Below are 21,212 nucleotides of genomic sequence, written 5' to 3'. Positions count from 1 at the left end.
ATAGAATCAAACTCATTCGTTCCTCTTTTTAGTTTAGATTTATTTCATTCAATTCAGTTCAAATGGACTCGAATAGAACTCCCTACACTGTAACAGAAACTTTAATTGAAAACTTTGACACAGCAGAAGATTGTTTCATTACTCATGACTCACACATTCGATTTGGTTCAAAAGTATTCATTCGAATTTGATTTTGTTCAACTTCCTAGTCTCTAACAGAATCTTTAATTGAAAACTTTAACACAGAAGAAGATTGTGTCAATACTCATGACTCACACATTCAATTTGGTTCAAAAGTATTCATTCGAATTTGATTTTGTTCAACTTCCTAGTGCCTAACAGAAACTTTAATTGAAAACGTTGACACAGAAGAAGATTGTGTCAATACTCATGACTCACACGTTCAATTTGGTTCAAAAGTATTCATTCGAATTTGATTTTGTTCAACTTCCTAGTCTCTAACAGAAACTTTAATTGAAAACGTTGACACAGAAGAAGATTGTGTCAATACTCATGACTCACACGTTCAATTTGGTTCAAAAGTATTCATTCGAATTTGATTTTGTTCAACTTCCTAGTCTCTAATAGAAACTTTAGCTGAAATCTCTGACACAGAAGAAGATTGTGTCAATACTCATGACTCACATATTCAATTTGGTTCAAAAGTATTCATTCGAATTTGATTTCGTTCAACTTCCTTGTCTTTAACAGAAACTTTAATTAAAAACGTTGACACAGAAGAAGATTGTGTCAATACTCATGACTCACACATTCAGTTTGGTTCAAAAGTATTCATTCGAATTTGATTTTGTTCAACTTCTTAGTCTCTAACAGAAACTTTAATTAAAAACTTTCAACTAGAATCTTCTTTACCGTTGCTAAATAAACTTTTTATGAATCATATTGAATAGGGTGCTGAACCGAAGATCATTGAGACCTATTCAAAGTTAACTATGCGCGATGCCATGGAAGTGATGCGTCGCAATCCCTCGACAATTGGACAGATGACCGGAACTGAATCGATGAGTGCCCTATTCAGGAATTATACCAATAACTATATTGGTGGCAGGTGGGCACCGCCAACCATATATACCACCTGGTAAACGAATTTTGGATAATATCTAAATTGACTGTGTAGTGCTATATACTCACAAGAATTCGTATCGTATATAGCATGTGTACGACAAAAATAATAATAACAATTAAATTTAATTTTTTATAAATTTGAATTTGCATATGATTTGTAGCATGATGATAAAACTATGCACTAAAAAGAATACTTTTATCTTGTCTAACACAAAACACTCGTACACGTATACAAAGTAATCTCTATATTCTAGTAATTGCTGTCGAAAATTCGTTTAACCACTTCTTCTTTCTCTAAACCCTTTTGATTTGAAACTAATTATAAACTATTGGTTTGTTTTTTTTTTTTGATCTTTAGTCCCAGTCTAACTAATCTAGACAATACTTGTTCGCGCAATTTGGATATGGCTGAACTGGACTATAATCCATCCAAAAAGGATTTGACTGATGCCAGAATACATCATTTGTTAGCCGAAGAACTGAAGCCTTATAGAAGGGTATGTATAACCTCGATACTGAAAACATATATAGATATATATAATCAAATTTTCAATTTCAATAAACTTAATATAAGCAAATATATAGCGTAAAGAGTATCTATCAATCTATCTATGTATCTAATTCACACACTGCCCAAAAAAAAAAAAAAAAAATGACCCCGATTTTCAAAACTATTTTCTGTCTATGTCACTTCACTTCTTTTTTATATATACAGAGTTCAACTTCACCATATATATATATATCTATAATTTTCATATATATAATTTTCTTTTCAAATATTTGGGCTTTTAGTTTCAACAAAAACTCTTTTCGCTTATTGCTCTATTTAAATCTGCTGGCTATATATATATATATTAAATATATACTACAATTATATATCAATATTTGTGATTAATGATTAATTTATTTAATTTCTTTCCCGTTCAACATCAACTTGTCTCGCCAACCAAACCAAAAAAAAAAAAAAAAAAAAATGACCAAACAATGATAAATGCTTAAAAAACAAAAAAAAAATACATTTTTATATAAATATTTCGAAAAGGCTTCAATACAAATGGTACGAAAGAATTGGTTCATTAATTTGATTATTTTTCAATTTGTTTCATTTTTCTGTTAAATGTTATTACACAATCTAATTGTGTGTGTGTATTATGTCTATCATATACTTATAAACGTTTCTTTGGATTGCAACAAATTTTCTTTTAAAATATTCCAATTAAAACAAAAAGAATATAAAACTCTTTTTTAAACAGTTTCTACTAAAATACTCCTAAATTAATCCAATTTGGTGTCTATATTATAAACGAAAAAAAAAAAACTTACCATAAACAAAGTACTAAAGCCAAATATGTTTAATTTTATTTTTAAACTTTAATTTAGTACGAAAACGCTAATTGAAACAATGCAAAAAGAATTTAAGATGAAATTTTTTTAGAGCTGCCTTTTTTTAAATACTCAATAATAATATTTATGAACAACTTTTACAAATGTTCAAAAAATAATATAAATATCTATGCATAAACTAAATGTTAATCGTAAAAGTTAATGTTGACACTAGACAATTTTTTTTACTTTTTATTAACTTTTTTATTGTGCAAACCATATTTTTCCCCCTTTTTTTGTTATTTTATTTTAATATTTGCTCGTAAAATAACTTTGCAAAGCATTTTTTCCAAAATGTCTTAGTAAATAATAAATGTCCTACAGCAGTGGACACAAATTTAAGGCCTTTTATTTTCGAACTTGGTTTAAAGTAAATTTTATCCGATTATGATGAGTAGTATGTAGATCATGAGATGGAGAATTCAGTTCACTTTCTGTTTGAGTTTAAGAAAAAAGTTTAAATTAGTTTTGTGAAAGGGCCTAGACCAAAAGACCCACAAATTAGATACATAATTCAGAACGAAACGAAATTTTGGGCTAAATTGAATGAATGAATTGTTAAACGGAATTTATTTTAATTTGAATATTTCTACAACTCTAGATCTACAACTTTTTTATTAAGTTTATTCAAGTATCTGTATTATAAAATATAGGATCTGACCCATATTCACTTATTACAGAGGTTTTCAAATTTCGTTAAATTTTTGGACCCCGATACGGAAAAATGTTTTTCTGTGTATTTTCTCTGAATTCAAATCCGTTGCCCGTTTTCCGCCATCAGGTCAGGTTTCAAAAAAGTTTATTACCTACTTGCCTGCGAAACCTTGTAAACCTGTGTTAGTCCTTCATTCTTTACTTCAAAAAATTGACCTGATTAAAAAAAAAGGATTGCTGATTCGCGTTCAGCACCAAAAATTACCTGAAAAAAGTTTTTTACCAGATTCTAAGCCTGTGATATCGGAAAAACCAACAAAAATCTAAAGAAAACTTCAAACTTAAATCCGAAAACCCAAAGGGATATAAATTCATGGCCACCACTGTACATATATGAGATAATAAGCCTAGACATCTAGTTAATATTAGATGCAAAATCTGATGAAGCTTTAATGACATTAATGACTCAAGTTAGCTTTGCAAGTTTATAAAAACTTTGCCAGAACCAAAGTAAGCCTTGCCTGATTTCTTTTTAAATTTAAGTTAAAATTATTTAAATTTTGCAATTCCATTTAATTTTGTTTATTTTCATGTTGTTTTTTATTCCACAATTAATTAATCACAAACACCATGTATCCATTTAATGTTGTTTTGTTGAGAATCTATCTATATCTATATATTCAGTACTTTTTCCATAACAGAGAGGGAGAATATTGTTTGAAACTTCTTAACTGAAGTTTTTTCTCTATGTCATGGAATGGGTATTGATAATTCGGCTAACCGAAGTCTTTGGAGCACTTCTACTATAAGCATTATTGAACTTTTATCCCCTTCAATCACATACTTAATTAACTATAATCAATTGTAAGCTGTATAAATGTTATGGAACGTCTTTGTTCACTTTTCAAACAGTTTTATTACATGTTAAATGCTAAAAAAAAAAGAAAATAACTTAATGTTTGTCCCTGCAAAGTTTTCTCGTAACTACGTAGAATGTCTTCTACTTGTCCACTGTCTAATTTTATTCTACAATATAATATACATATATGCGAATCAGATGCTATATCATATACATACATATCATATATTTTCAATTCTTATGATTTTAACATATTATTTGCCTTCATCCACAATTTTTTTCAGCACCGTCGTCTTAGTTATAGCCGACACGCAGTAGATGACAGAGATTTGTCCACCCAGGTAAGTAATGCAAAAGCAAATCTCTGACCAATTCGAGCAATATATATCCTATATAAAAACAATGAATGAAATTCAAAATGATTCGATATTGAGAAATTTCATCTTGAATATCATTACAGGTCAATTATAAAATGCAAATGAATTTCCGACGAATGTTTAATGATCGGAAGCATCATAAGCGCAGTAAACGTGGAGCCAGCAATAAGGTAAGAAATAATTTAAATCAAGGGTGGGCACGAAAATTTAACTTGGGAGCCAGAGCATCAGCAGCAGAGGCTGGGCAGAGAAAAAGGTCATTTTTTGGTCTCGACGCACACAAAAATTTGTGTGTCTCGAGTTTTATGACGGGTCATAAACGACCTTTTTTGGGTCGAGCGAGCGATCGTCGTCGAACTTTTAGGCAGAGGGACGGCCAAAAACCGAATTTTGCGGGGAGGGAGAAAAAGGGTCGCGATCACGAGCTCGCAACTTTTAGGCAGAGGGACGGCCAAGTCCCGAATTTTGCGGGGAGGGAGAAAAAGGTCGCGATCTCGAGCTCGCAACTTTTAGGTAGAGGGACGGCCAAGTCCCGAATTTTGCGGGGAGGGGGAAAAAGGTCGCGATCTCGAGCTCGCAACTTTTAGGCAGAGGGACGGCCAAGTACCGAATTTTACGGGGAGGGGAAAAAGGTCGCGATCTCGAGCTCGCAACTTTTAGGTAGAGGGACGGCCAAGTCCCGAATTTTGCGGGGAGGGGGAAAAAGGTCGCGATCTCGAGCTCGCAACTTTTAGGCAGAGGGACGGCCAAAAACCGAATTTTGCGGGGAGGGAGAAAAACGGACGTGCGGGTTGTCCTTTGTCGAGTCGAGATGTAATGCTTGTGTACACTGACAAAAAAATTTATTTTTATATGTATATATGTACCCGCAGCAAAGGGGTAAAAAATTAAAAAACCCCAGGAAATGCCAAATTTTCAGAATGTCTACTTTATCCCTGACTTTCCAATAATTTTAATAACCTGTATTGGGGAAGCTAGAAAAAATTAAATGATTTGAAATAAACCTTTTTTGTCAGTGTACACAAGCATTACATCTCGACTCGACAAAGGACAACCCGCACGTCCGTTTTTCTCCCTCCCCGCAAAATTCGGTTTTTGGCCGTCCCTCTGCCTAAAAGTTGCGAGCTCGTGATCGCGACCCTTTTTCTCCCTCCCCGCAAAATTCGGTTTTTGGCCGTCCCTCTGCCTAAAAGTTCGACGACGATCGCTCGCTCGACCCAAAAAAGGTCGTTTATGACCCGTCATAAAACTCGAGACACACAAATTTTTGTGTGCGTCGAGACCAAAAAATGACCTTTTTCTCTGCCCAGCCTCTGCCGGTAAAGAGCCACGGGAGCCAAAAGAGCCACTACGTGCCCACCCTTGATTTAAATCAATTGAAAACCATTTAATAATATGATTAATTGTTTTTTTCCTGCAGGAGCCCAAGGAAAATGTGAAACAGAATCATGTATCATTTCATGATTTTCAACAGAATGGCACTACAAAGCAGCTCTCCAATGGTACGAATTCGAGTTCAAACCATTCACGAAAAAAATCTTACAGAAAAAGACATACTACTCACAATTCACTTAACAAATATCGTAGATTAGACCTAGGTAAATGATGAAAGCTTAAAAACGAAAAGCAATTCAATTTGAACCAATTCAAAACAGATAATTCAAAAATCAAAACCAACCAAATTTTAAGTAGAAATCAAATTGTAGAAATATTTTAAAATATGTTTTTCTTATATTTTCTCTTTTAAGTTGAAATGAGTTTACTCTAGATCTAGAATTATAAAAAAAAAAAAAAACAAACGCCTCATTCCAAACACACACACACAATCTCATAAAACCAATAAGAAATCATCTACCTATACTACCAGCACCTCACACTAACAAAATTGTTTATAATTTTTATATACATATGTATTAATTAATTATATTTTAAGCATGTCTTGAACTCGCAAAATGTTTTCAAATTAAGTTCATTACCGGCGTATCTAGGGATGTAAAATGGGGAAAATTTGCCCCTTAAAGTATGCAATATTATTTTATTACAACATTTTGCGAGTTTAATAACAAATTGTGCTAACAATTAGAAAAGAAGCAAATTCTTCCCATACCAAAAAGAAAATTAAGTCACTTACTAAATTATTTTTCAACCTTTGCCCTATTCTCTGTTTCTTCCTTCCCGCTCACAAAATATTGGCTAAAACACACACACACCCTCACACAATTGCCTGTCTGCTAACACGAATATCATGTGTACTTAACTTACAATCATCCATATGCTAAATATACTCACTAAAGACTATATTAACAATGTGCTTAATGAAACAGCCGAGGAGAACCAACAGAATCCAAACGAGATCAATGTTGTTGGTCCCAGTGACGATTGGGATGATGGCCTAACTTTCACAGCAAAATCATCACGTAAGTCATTCTATCTACATATATATATGTTTAGATATATGTTTTCCGTTTGTTTCTTAATAAACGTACTTGTACTATTATTTTTACTAATCCTTTTTGTAAGAAAGAATAAGAGAGGGAGTTTGAGGTTTGTCTACCATACTGAGCATAGGCAGACCCATTGAAAATGTTTTTTGTTTTTCCTTTTTGTCCAAGTGGTTTTTGTTTTCTATACTTTAAAACCTTTTTTTTTCCTTATGATCAGCAGTTTTATAGCCTTGACTGATAGAAAGTGAAAAAAAAAGCAATAAAAATTGCCATTAATACTTATATATATATCCTCATGATTACACAAAAATGCCATATCAGTATCTAAACTCACTTAATGCATAACAAATAACAGAACAAAATGAGTTACCGTTAAAAAAATGAATGTTGTAATACTGCAAATAAATCTTCAAAAGGTTTTCAAGAGTTTTGTTGTACATATTGAAATAGTGAATAGAGAATCATAAGATTTATGTAAAGTAGCATTGGATTTTTCGGGTTTTTTTTTGTATGTAGGTTATATTCTAAGCCACAAGCAGAATTGATTCGTCTCATTATCCTGCAAAGCTTTGCTAGTCCTTTTGATGATTTCATTTGTTTTTGGCACTCTTAACTCGGTTGAAATACTTATACAAATTTTAATTCTACTTTTGCCATTCCAATTGTATTTTTGCATATGTTTTTTTTTTCGATTTTTTTGTTTTTGTTGTTCCTCAAAATGATTTCCTCTGAATAAAATGCCTATAACAACGACAACTTTTTCTATATATTTTTCTTTTTTTTCCATTTTATGTGTATATGTATGTATACCAACATATATGTATGTACATATATATGTATGCATATAAAATTTTTCCTTCCCAAACTCTAATTTAAATCCAATATAAAATCCTAAATTGCTGGGCGCAAAAATATATAAATAAACAACAACAACAAACAATACCTTCTCGTTAAACACCAACAATGAACAACAACCAAACAACGAACAACACCAAATTAGCTGACTCGGATCGCGCTAATAATAATTCCCTGATAGCCCATATACAAAACCTGCCCGGTTTTGATGTATCCAAGGCTCGCATTGTCCAGCATTATGCACCCAAAGTGGATGACGACCAAAGTCCAGAGCAAGAGTTAGACTCGCCGGATCCATCAGTTGGACCCACAGCGGCTGAATTGATTTTGCCATGGCGACGGGATCGTTCATACCAGAGCATTGGTAAAGCAAAATCATTAAAAGAACCAAAAAAAAAAATATATATACATATATATAAATCAATCAAAAATCAATTCATCCAGAAACTTCTAGAGTGCTTCATACATATATTCAAATGTATATGGCAATAATCACACAGACACACACACACAATCACAATCACATGTTGCTTAGAGTAGATTAGAAAGAATAACAACAAATTAACACACATTCCATATAGACTTTCATTCACTTCAGATCAGATCAGTTTAAATTTTCTGTTAGATGATTAAAAGATGATTAAGATCGATAGAATTTTAAAAGGTTAATGTTAGAAAAGCTTTTTCTTTGCTTTAAATCATTCATTTCTGTACGATTTCAGGAAAGACATGCTGTTTTGCCCCCTAAAGTAGGCAATAATAAGTAAAAGCATTGGCTATGATCAATGTTTAGCTAACAGACATTACGACAGCCCATTAGGATTTTTAACAATCAATTTTTTTCACCAGTCTTCTTACACTTTAGGAGATAAACTCGGCAAGGGATATTAGTTTTTAAAATTTTTTTCGAAAAATGGTAAACGAGAAACCATTTAACAAAAGTTATTAATAAACAAAGGATTCTATTAAAACCCCAAAATACTTTGTTTATTCATAACTTTTGAACAATTTTAAAAACATTTAATGAAATATATGCATCTTTTTGCGTTATATTTGAAACTTATGAAACTACATATATAGAAAACTTTAACAAAACATAAGAATTTTTAAGCCATTTAAAGGTTTATGTATATTGGCCACCTAGAATTCCATTCCATGCACTTCCGAATTCCGGGTATAAAAAGAAATGGGAAAAAATTTACAGAGAATGCTTTAACCAGTTGTGATTCGCAACTAGTTTTAGCATTGGAATTGCCATTTTTAGAGTAGTTATCACCGACAAAAGAAATTATTTCTTAAATAGGTTCACCAGTTGTGATTCCCAACTCGTTTTAGCATTGGAATTGTCAATTTTAAAGTAGTTATCACAGACAAACGAAATTATTTCTTAAATAAGTTCAAAAGACGTGACGTGATAGAATGTTTTTAGATCACTTTGTAGGAGTTTTCGAATCCATTAATATACACACACACACACACTTACATATACATACACATAACTAGTCCATCCACATTCCAAAGTATTTGCTGCCTTATATAAATACATAATGCCAGTCCCATAAACTACATACATTATTATATAGTCTAGCATAGTGAATCTTAAGCATTTAGATGGCATTTTGGCCTTTATGCAAAAATAGTTAATCGTTTGTGCTCAGCACTTTGCGCGACTTAAGATATCATTTTAACTTTATACCCATTTATGTTAAGTTCTTTTTATCGATTTGTTTGCGCCAACAATTCACTTATCCTTTAAGTTTAACCTCAATAGAGCTTCACTTCATTAAATGCGATTTGTAATTATATGGTAGAAAGCATTCGAAAGAAGAGCGAGAGAGAGCGAGAGAAAAAAGAGTCCTGAAAACTATATTCATCTTAAAAAAAAAAAAAACAACACCTTAAAAAAGATGTTAAAATAAAAAACTAATAAGAAAATAAGCAAACACCAAATCAGCATGGCATTTTTGTGCATGACAAACGTTTTCCTCCTTTGCGTTGTTTTTCCTTAATTTTTTTCAAAAAATATTATTTTTTAAATTTACTGAAAATGGGTTAAGATAAATAATTTCAAAAAAAAGCTAAGCATAATACTTCAGTCGAAATATTGATTAACTCTCCCAAAATGTTTAGTAATTTTTTAAATCGATTTTTTAATTTGACAGTGGAAAAATCAGCGATAATAAATAAAATCTCTTCACTAGCATTGAAAATAAAATGTATTGAAGATTTTTGTTTAACGTTGCATATTTTTAATATTAGCATTAGCATTGGAAAAAGTTAGTACTATAAAGCAAAATTAACAAAAACATTTTTTCAATATTTAGTTTTAAAAACAATTACACCAAAATTTTAAACACTTTTTTAAAAGTTTTTAAAGAGTGGGAAAAAAAGTTTTGAAATTTGTTTTTAATTTTTTTTTAACTTGTTAGTTTTTTAAAATGATATTTTCGAAAACTTTTAAAAACAACATTTTTAATATTTTTTCAAAAAAAAACATTCTTAATATTAAAAAAAAAAAACATTTTTTGATATTTTAAACAAAAAAAAAAACCTTTTAATATCTTTTTTGATAAATTTCTAAAAAATTCAAAGTTATGGTTGACAAAAAATTTAAAAACAATAAAATTTTTTAATCGAAAATGTTTTCAAACAACTCAAAAAAAAACCTTTTTTTAATTTTTTTTGTTTTGTCAAAAGTAAAAAAATAGTTTTTAAAATGTTGAAAGTTTTCTGATTAAAAGAAATGAAAAGCAAAGTTTGGTGAAACTTTTGTTTTAAGACAAATTTTTTAACATATTCGGTTTTTTTTTTTAACAAAATGTAAACATTTTCAACATTTGTTTTTAAGTTGTTGATTTGTGTTTAATTTTCCCAAAGATTTTTGAACTTGGAGAAGTCGTAATTTGCTTTTAAAAATGGTTTTAATATTTTCCTTAATACTTTTCTTAATTTTTTTAATTTTTCTGAATTTTTCAAGGCATTTATCTAATTTTTTTGGTCATTTTTTTTTTATTTTACTTTCTTAATTTTTCTAAAAATTTTAAATGCTGATGCTAATTGGCATTTCTTTTAATAATAATAAATAAAAATGTTATAAAAATTACTATTTAAAATACTAGTGAAGAAATATATTTTGTTAAAGGTTTTAAAGATTTTAAATAATGATTGTAATTGGTGAAATTTTTCAAAGACTTTTGTTATTTGTCGTAATTTATCGGAAAAGCTTTACTCACTAATAAGTTTTATTACGAAGGATGAAGGGACCAGTTCCAATTACAATTGAAGATATTTTCAATATATTTATTTCGTTGCTTTTTAGATTATTTTACCTTTGAACTCAGTTTGGTTTGGAATAATTTCTTTGTTTTTAGTTCATTTTGCACTCTGTTTGTCTTATCCTTACTTGAGTGTCCTTTTGCTGCGCCTTGAAATTTCCCCCCCACCCCCACCAAAATTGGCATTGCAGCGTAGAGTTTAAGCTGAGCTGCTGCTGCCGCTGCTAAATGCATGCCCTTAGCACCAAGAGACTTAACCTATTCTAATAGTTGTTATTACTATTTTCCATTTCCATTCAAAATAGTTGCCGAGCATCCCATTCCCGAAGAGGATCGCAATCTGTCGCGCGAATCAGATGGGGAACGTCGTGTGGCCACGCCCACAGCCACAGAATCACAATTGCCATGGAAACGACAGGGTGACGAGAGCACAGATGCAGTGCAGCAAAATGAATTTCCCGCCTGGGCATCGAATAAGGAATATTTGGCCTACAATTCACCAAGTGCCACATTCCTAGGTAACGTATCCTTTTATGAACAGAATCCTTATTCTCCCGGGGGGACTAACCAAACAGATACTGCTACCAAAGATCCAAGAGTTCTCTGTATAATTTCTCTGTGAATTGGCCATGTATATAAGAAATCAAACAGTTCTATATCTATGTATATATCTACCTTGTGTTTGTTTTTTTTTTTTTTTTTTTGTTAACCAACTTTAAATGCACTGCAAAAAAAAACTTAATTGAAACGTACAAATTCAAGGAAAGAAATCAAATTAAAAATTGTATTATACTACGACACCTGTCTTAATATAGTTTATGACTATATATTCTATATGTTTCTGATTAGTTCTATTTGTTTATTCTTCTCGTTTCTTATTCTGTCGTTTATTTTTCCTTTTTGGTAACTGTTGGCTCCACAATAATACAACCCACCACACACAATGTCCACCACTCTTCACCACAATCCACCACACACTACACACGGATGTGTCAAATGCTCTCTCCAACCCCCTGCCCAAAAAAGGTGGTATAAACAAGCCTAAACAACCCAAGTCCGTCATAGGTCTCTTTCGACGTGAGAGTTCCAGTTCCAAAGCTGGCAGCGTTGGTGGCATTGGAAGCTCTAATACCGTGGACGCCGGCTCCAGCGGCGATGCACGTGGCTCGGATCCAATGGTCGTTGTGCCTTCTTCTACTAACACCCTCAATCCAATGAATCCGGCCAGCAGTGGCATTAGCACCAATACCACACCAGTGCCGGCCCACAATCCCCGACTGGACAAGCGCTCGCAATCGATATCGTCAGGTTCGTTGGGCACCCATCTAGTTGGCCCGGAAGGCCATTCTGGTCCATTTCCGGTCACAGCCAGTCATCGACGGAATGTGCGACGTGGCTCCATGCTGGAGCTCAGCGGGTAAGTTTTTTACTTTTCCTTTTACCCCAACTGTTTTCACCATAAAGATACACGATATTTGATTTGTGTTATTGAATGTCCTTCGTACATTGATTCTTGTATTTTGTGGGCCTCTTTAACTCTATCTCTAAGCATAGATTTGTAAATTTTGTATTAAATGAACGCATTTTTAGTTGTAGCTTAGTTATTGACTAACCCAAAACAGAACATTTAAATCATTTAACAAAGTTCATCACTTGAAAATCACATTAAACTTGTATTTTAACCCAAGGTTTTGTTTTTTAGTTTTCTGTTCCTTCAACTTTTACTAGTTTTTAAGTTAATTTATTAACAAATGAGGTTATATCTGTAGTCCTTTGAATTTGAGATTTCTTTTTGAACCTTCATTTCATTTAGCAGTTTTTTATTTAAACAATAACAAATAACTATTAAAATGACGCCAAGGTTAAACAAAAAAGTGAAATCACATTTGGTATGCTTTTTTAAGTCTGTTTTTCTTCATTTAGTTATAATTCTCAGCTAGTTTTGGCGTTGAAGATGTGTGCTAAGGCCAATTAAGTTATGGTGTTCATAAGCAAAGTCTCCCAGTAACAGAACCTCATAATTATATTAATGTTGGGCCAAAAGACTTACTCACACTTCACTGACTCATTTAACTGATCACTCACTGACTCACTTGTTTACTTTAATTATTACTCATTTGTTAAGTCTTTACTTACTTTACTTTCTGAGGCCCTTGATCAGTTCTTACATTTATAATTTTTATAGTTCTTAAATTTTAATAAACTAGTCAGCGATCTAGTAAGTCAATGAACAAGTAAGGTTCTGAAACCCTAAATTAGTGAGTTACTAAGGCAAAAGACAGTCAATTACTTCATTTTGGGGAACTGGTTCGCTGACTCACTCCGCTGATCACTCACTGCCTCGATTGTTCAGTTGACTCACTGCTCACTTGTTTAATCTGTACTGACTTTACCTTTTGAGGTCCATGATCAGTTCTTATATTTGTAATTCTTAAATTTAAAGAAACTAGTAACATGAGAATGAAAATACAAGTGAGTCAGCGGTCTAGTAAGTCAAATATCCATTTGGTGAGTGATCTAGTAAGTCAAAGAACTACTAAGTGAATAATTTAACGAGTAAAAAAACTAGTGAGGCATTAAGACACTAAATAAGTGATTACTGAGTTACCTAGTCAGTGCGTTAGTCAATTACTTTATTTTGATAAATGTGTTCACTGACTCATTCAACTGATCACTCACTGACTCACTTGTTCACTACAATCACTGTTCATTTGTTCAGTCAGTGATCTAGTAAGTCAAAGAACTAGGCATTAAGGCACTAAATAAATGATTACTGAGTTATTAAGTCAGTGAGTCACTAAATTACTTCATTTTGATGAGCGTGTTCACTGTTTTATTTAGCTGATCATTCACTGACTCACATGTTCAATTCAATCACTGCTCATTTGTTCTGTCAGTGATCCAGTAAGTCAATGAACTAGCGAGGCACTAAGACACTAAATAAGTCATTACTGAGTTACTATATCAGTGAGTTAGTGAATTACTTCATTTTGATGAATGTGTTCACTGACTCATTCAACTGATCACTCACTGACTCACTTGTTCACTACAATCACTGTTCATTTGTTCAGTCAGTGATCTAGTAAGTCAAAGAACTAGGCACTAAAGCACTAAATAAATGAGTTACTGAGTTACTTTCATTTGATTGAGTCACAAGGGAACAAATTTACTAAATGTATTCACTCACACACTGAAGAGAGACTTTAGATTCATATTTGTAGATGAATCTAGACTCTAGGTCCTAGAGTTATCCTCTGCCGAAAGTTTGATTCAAAAGATTGCCAACTGTGTAGTGTAGAAAATACAAGATCCATTTCCCAAAAACACTTCGAATTTTATTTAAAATTTCTCTTAACTGCTTAAGTCAATATCGCTTCTCGGTTTAGATGCAGTGGGTTTCTATTTTTAATAATGATAAATACTGTTAATATATTAATAGATCTTGAATATTACATATATTTTGTTTTTAGCTTAATATTTTTTTAAAGTTTTGCAAATTTGTTTTTACACCTCCACCAAATTTTTTCTTTCCCATTTAAAGCACTTGAAAAATTCGTATCACTTTTTGCAATATAACGAAGAATTTTGTGCTAATTTCCTCTTCTTTTTATATATTAAGTAAATTTCTATATTTTCACTTAATTTTCTTGTTGTGTGTAGGCAATTTTTTGTGTTGTATTTTTTTTTTTAGTTCTTTTTTGTTTTGTTTGGTAGGCGTCTTGTTTTGTCTCTGTGTCGTATTATTGTGATAAATTATTTTGCAGACTTATTGTAACTGGACGCAGGCCCAGTAGAGTTTTACAATGTAGTCCAGGAGCAACTAATTTGCTAGAGTCAACCAAGATCACAACAACAACAACTTCAACTCGAACAACTCCTACAACAACTTTAACTCCAACAACTTTAACAACATCCACCACCACAATCAACAACAAGAACAACAGCCACACAAATAATTCAACAAATGCAACAAGCGACAATTCAACGTCAACTTCCCCCTCATCGGAGAATAGTGCAACATATCGGCTAAAGTAAATGATCCCAAATCATATGATAGTGTAGAGATAATGCCAGTATATCTGCCAAATGCAATCTATACCGGCCATTGACGAATTTCAACTTTAAGAAACAACAGACGTTCAACCTACAACAACAACAGCCAATCAACATAATTTTTCTATATACATTTATCAAATTGTATATAATGCTACAATTCAGATGCATATCATTGTAGAATTGAGAATCAAACGAATCAAATATAGGTCTATATAATGCTAAATGAATAGTGATTTCTCCTTGCTCCTTTAACTTCTTTGTTTTTGTAATAACCACATTGTTCCACATCGATCATTTTCAAAAAGAGAGAGAGATCGAAAGTTCCTGTATAACATTCCTAAAAACTATTAACAATTTGGCAATCATTCTCACACGCATACGCATAAGCAGAACTGTACATTAGTGGGGAGTCTCTACTGTATTAAAGATGTTGTTTCTATTGGCATAGCTCTTGGTTCGAATGGTTTTCATTACTAGGATTGATACACACACCTAAACTGGCCTGTTGATCTTGTCTATTATTTGCTAATTTTTTTAGTTAGTTTCTTTTTTCCTTTTGTTTGCCATGACCTCGCAAATGTATAACAGTTTTCAGTATTCAAATAACAATCTCAAAAACCACTTGATAACTATTAGAACTGTTAGAAGCAATAATATAAAAGTTTTAAACTGTTATAAAGCTATAGATTTGAGAAGCAAATGATTTCATATCAGTCAAAAATGGTTTTACCAGTTATTAAATTTCATATGGCAGTTGTAACTGTTATACGGCTGTAAAAAGACAGCTGCAAATGATTTCATATCAGTTTCAATCATTTAAAAAAACAGCTTAATGGTCATACAGTTAAACACTTCAAGTGTTATACGACAGTTCATAACTGTTATACAACTCTTATAAAAGAGTTTAAGTGTTATACAGTGTTGTACAGTTACACATGTGAACAGTTATACGATAGTTTCCAACTGTGAAATGCTTTTCTATCAATTGGTTCCATTTATAACAGTTTAAATGTTATACAGTTACACAGAAAATGATTTCATATTAGTTTCAATTATTTTCAACAAATATTTAGTACTGTTCAGTGTTGTACAGTTACACAAGTTAAGTGTTATACGATAGTTTCCAACTGTGAAATGATTTTTTATCAATTGGTTTCATTTATAACAGTTTAAGTGCTATACAGTTACACGGCAAATGATTTTATATTAGTTACAAACTTTTAAAACAAATATTCATCATACCACAGTTCCTAACTGTTATACAACTGTAAAATGACTATACAGTCATTATATACATCAATTGTAGTCATTTATAACAGTTTAAGTGTTATACAGTTACACAGAAAATGATTTCATATTAGTTTCAATTATTTTCAACAAATATTTAGTACTGTTCAGTGTTGTACAGTTATACAAGTTAAGTGTTATACGATAGTTTCCAACTGTGAAATGATTTTCTTTCAATTGGTTTCATTTATAACAGTTTAAGTGTTATACAGTTACACAGCAAATGATTTCATGTCAGTTTCAATCATTTAAAACAGCTTAAGGGTTATACAGTGGCACAATTTAAGTGTTATACGACAGTTCCTAACTGTTATACAACTGTAAAATGACTATACAGTCATTATATACATCAGTTGTAGTCATTTTTAACAGTTAAGGTGTTATACAGTTACACAGCAAATGATTTTATATTAGTTCCAAACATATATAACAGTTATTCAGTGTTATACTACAGATTCGAACGGTTATAATTGGTTTTATAACAGTTTTCACAGATTACACCAGTCTAAATGTTATAAGACAGTTGTCAACTGTTATAAAAACATATAGTCACCGTTTTCTAACGGCTTTAACTGATTAGAATAGTTTTAAAGTTTAAAATGAAATGGCTTCCGAATGTTTTGTATTATATAGAAGTTCAAAAATCATTATCCGCTGTCTTTTATAACAGTTTGAAACTGTCATATGTTAATACCATTTACTAATGTTTCGTTGCTGCAGCCATTTTATAGTTGTATAACAGTTTCAAGTAGCCTTGTAATAGTTATAAATAAAACCTTAATACTTAATAATAATTATTATCTGCTTATTTTTATTATATTTTAATTCATTCATTTCTTATTGTTAACCGTCTCCTGCTTGGCTTCATATAGCTTAACCATCCTTCTTTTTAAGCCAAATCTTTCCCCAGTAATCCTAACAAATGCAATGCAATTTCTCAATTTAAATTGATTCTAATCGAATGTCTGATATGTGTTCCGTTTAAGTTTAACAAAACTAAAATCTGGGCAAATTACAAATCACAAAAATATACAATTGGTAAAATCAAAAAAACAATCTATAAAAATTTACTTTTAGCTCCGTGTCAATTGAGTCTCTATAGCCTATATGCTTACACCCCTGCACACACACCAAACCACACCACAAAAAACACACCAACATCTACTTAATGCACTCAAAACTGTTATACAGTTGAGCCTGTGATATATCACCCTACTACCACCTAAAAAAAACAAACCAAAAACCAATTCTTTATATCATCAAAACACCTTTGTGTAAGTATTTACGTATTTCCTGTGGCTAACTTTTCAAAAACAAACTCTAATTAAACGAAGAGAGAAATTCTAAAACCAACTTTTGTCAGATGAAAGGGAATTGTATTGTATTTATAGTGTTATATCGAAAGAAATGTTATATTATTTTATGTTATATCTATGGCTTGTATTTCTAGTTACTATACATTTCATTTCTCCTTTAATCTCTTGGCTTTGTTAAATAAACGATATAGTAATGTTTAATTCTTCTTTGCTTCTGTTGAAATTATGTTCTGTTCTCCTAGTCCATAGATCTAAATTAGTTGTAGACTCATGATGACGTAAAGTTCATAAAACTCAAATTTGATCACTACCCAAAATGACATTAACTTTTTTACCACTTTTCTTCACATCACTCCAAATCATACAAAACAAAAAAAAAAACCAACAACCAACACAACTACGCACAATCATGCACTCCAACTGTAACTGACAATAGTGACACAATACCAGAGGAATCCTCGTACCAGCATGGACACTCCAAGTCGCTGTGCGAGCCAGCCGACACCGATGATTGGGATGGTGCGCCGCTTGCCACCACCAGCGGCTCCAACAGCGAGAAAATGATGCGTCGCGATGGTCGAGAGCCGCTCCTGCCGCGTCTCTCATCGACTCCTCGAGCCCAAATCCGGCGAATGAATGCTGGTGCTGTAGGTGGGGCGGCAGTGGGTGTGCCTGGTGGTAGTAAAAATCAAGTGACCACGGCTCTATTAGATTATCAAGATAGCGACAGTGAGGACGATGACGACGACGACGAGGATGACGATGATGAGGAGGATGATGATGAAGGGGAAGATTTTGATTTATATGATGATGAGAATATTGTAGTCACAACATTCACCACGCCTGCCACTCCACGAACTGCACACGAGATGGGTCGACGAGGTGCATCATCGACAGGGGCAACAACAACAACAACTACAACCAGCATTCGTCTCACTAGAAAGAACGATGAGAGCATCATTTGAGTAGCGGATGAGGACGAAAAGGAGTCACTTCAAGCACGGCGAAAGAGCCGCTTTCAATACCAGATGTTCTACTGAGCAGCAGATCCTTCAGCAACGATATCTACATATGTATGTGTGTGTGTATATGCTGGTTATATATACCTACATACCTATATAGTTATAGGATTACAAGTAACACTTAAGAACCGCAAATGATTAAACAAATTGTTTCCAAATGGTTTAAAACAAAAAGCTTTATGAATTAATTATTAAACATATTGAAGAACAAGAAAAATTGTATATACATATATTATAATAAAAAAAAAATTAAATAGCATATTGTTTAGTTATTAATTTACGTTCTTACTTACTTCCGCAATTTATGTTTTAGCGAGTGGTGTTAACTTAGTGATTAAAACTAATGTGTTCCAGAAAAGAAAACAGTTTATATTTGTAATTATTAAAACTAAAACAAATTGTCTATGTAATTATATAGCCAAAAAAAAAAAAAGAGAGTTTAGAACAAATTTTTTCTAAATTATTTAATTAAATTTAATTGTGTATATAAAAAAAAAAAAAATGGAAAACCAATTGGTACTTAAAGGCGTATTTAGCAAATGTTTCTATTTAGTTCAATTGTTATAATTTTTCTTTTCTAAATTAGTTTTTATTTTGTACATTCTAAGAAATAGCCGCAGAGTCAAAAATAAAAAAAAAAAAAAAATTCTATATAGCCAGAGTTACATATATATGTAAATTATAAATTATTTTTGTACACATTTTGTGGATAATCTAAAAAAAAAAAGAAGAAGAAAAAAAAAACAAAAACTAGATATAAAAGTGCTCAAAACAAAATACAAAGAAAATAGAATTGAATTTGAATATTAAAAAATTTATAGAATGGGCAAATTTTTTCTCAATTTCGATTTGAGTATCTACCAAATTCAAATTTAAAACTATTTAATTCTAAAGATTTTTCATTAAATATAATCTGATTCTGATTCATTATTTCCTTACAAGGAAGTAAGGAGAGGTAACCCCTTTTTTCAGGATATGTAACAAGTTTAAATCGAAATTGAGAATCCGCCTTAAATTTCACATCAAAAAGTTATTAATTTACTGGAACAACCTACCTTAAAAAAAAAAGAAAAAGAAATACATACAGAAATTTATTCATGTGGAACATCAAACCTACCTACAAACGATCTACATACATATATATATATAGACATATGTATATACCTATAAATATAAATTAATTTGTATGCGCCTAGTACCAAAAAAAATATTCTAATTTTATTATTTATTTAATTTACTCTACCCAAGAATTGCCTTCTAACCTGCATATGATTATATATGCATATATATATTTATGATATGCCTACAACTGTTTTCCATTTAGTTTTGGTGTTTGTTTTTGTTTTCTTAGAAAGACAATAACAAAAAAATGTAAAAAAAAAAAAAAAAAAAACCAAATTCTGCTTGAAAATTGTCATTTGATAACCAACTAAAAACGAAAAAAAAAAATAAAATAAAACAAATCGGAGCTGTGTTACCATGTGAGCTAATGTGCTCTATACATAAACTAATTGTTCTTTGAACAATTCGAAAATCTTGGCTTAAAACTTGATTATTTGCTTTAGAGCAAATTTAGGAAAAACCAAAAAAATTAAAAAAAAAAAAAAAAAGGAATATTGAAAAATGTAACAGAAAACGTTTGCAATTTTTCGTACTGTAGGCCTTAAGTTGTGCATAATTCAATTAAAAAATAAAAATAAAATTCACCAAAAAATTAATTTAGCAACGCAACAAAAGAAGCATTAACAAAAAAAAAAGGAAACCAAAATTAAAAAAAAAAAAAAAAAAAAAAGATTGTAAATTGTTAAACTGATTTTAAATAACTATATAATAAGTGAAAACAATTTTACTAAAAATAAACCAAAAAAAAAAAAAAATTTTAAATTGTATTTCTTTAATGTGGCTACCAACCACCAAATCGCCAAGAAATGGGTCGGACAACTATGCCTGGTCTTCTTCTTTCCTATTTTCCTTCCTTTTTTATAGGCCACAAGGTGCAACCACTAATCACACAACCACTAATCAACAGGGACATTCCGATCGCCAAGCGAACACTCTATCGGCACAGCCACCTGGATATAGGATATTCTTTCCACAGGGGCATATCCTATTCGCATGCTATTGAAATGCGATGTTGTACAACTTTACGTCACACACACCCTACGATCTCTGAGCATGTACCAACGAGTGTACTCATACATAGACAGAACGAAATCACAAACGACATACATAGGCAGGCCTCCGTCGTTCGTAGCTGCTTGGCCCTCTCCCCACTTTACGCTCTCATTGAGAGTACAAAGGTTCGGGTTTTTCCCGAAGTTATCTGGGGTTCCATGACTAGGCTAGCGTTTGCAATCAAAAAAATCATGATTTTGTCCCATCTATGAACTCTACTGTGCGGAAAAGTATTTGATACTTTGAAGTACGAAATCCATTCTCACTTTTGTATCAAAGATATCGTTACTTCTTGCTTCTATAACTCCCACCTTGTTCCAATTTGCACTCACTGCTCACGAGATATCGTGATCGTGTTTTGACCAAGATAGAAAGCGTTTATTTTCAAGGACTTTCGACTACAACTCCATATTTCGAGTGATA

General features: G+C 31.7%; 1 protein-coding gene across 1 annotated transcript in view; it reads left to right on the top strand.

The window, feature by feature from the left end:
* The window catches only part of Nhe2 (Na[+]/H[+] hydrogen exchanger 2), a 32,675-nt gene extending 12,289 nt beyond the window's left edge, over window positions 1–20,386 (top strand). Inside the window, 11 exon segments of the mRNA XM_068283988.1 lie at window positions 912–1,069; window positions 1,445–1,583; window positions 4,267–4,323; window positions 4,443–4,529; window positions 5,780–5,861; window positions 6,684–6,776; window positions 7,804–8,022; window positions 11,239–11,451; window positions 11,960–12,350; window positions 14,698–14,964; window positions 18,029–20,386. Of these exon segments, the coding sequence (XP_068140089.1) occupies window positions 912–1,069; window positions 1,445–1,583; window positions 4,267–4,323; window positions 4,443–4,529; window positions 5,780–5,861; window positions 6,684–6,776; window positions 7,804–8,022; window positions 11,239–11,451; window positions 11,960–12,350; window positions 14,698–14,964; window positions 18,029–18,557 (2,235 nt within the window). The 3' untranslated portion in view covers window positions 18,558–20,386.
* Window positions 20,387–21,212: the final 826 nt, after the last annotated feature.

The sequence above is a fragment of the Drosophila tropicalis genome, unplaced genomic scaffold (assembly GCF_018151085.1).
Source record: "Drosophila tropicalis isolate 14030-0801.00 unplaced genomic scaffold, ASM1815108v1 contig_3, whole genome shotgun sequence".
NCBI classification, from domain to species: Eukaryota; Metazoa; Arthropoda; class Insecta; order Diptera; family Drosophilidae; genus Drosophila; species Drosophila tropicalis.
Note: the sequence above shows the minus strand (reverse complement) of the source record. Positions and strands in the feature narration are given on the sequence as shown.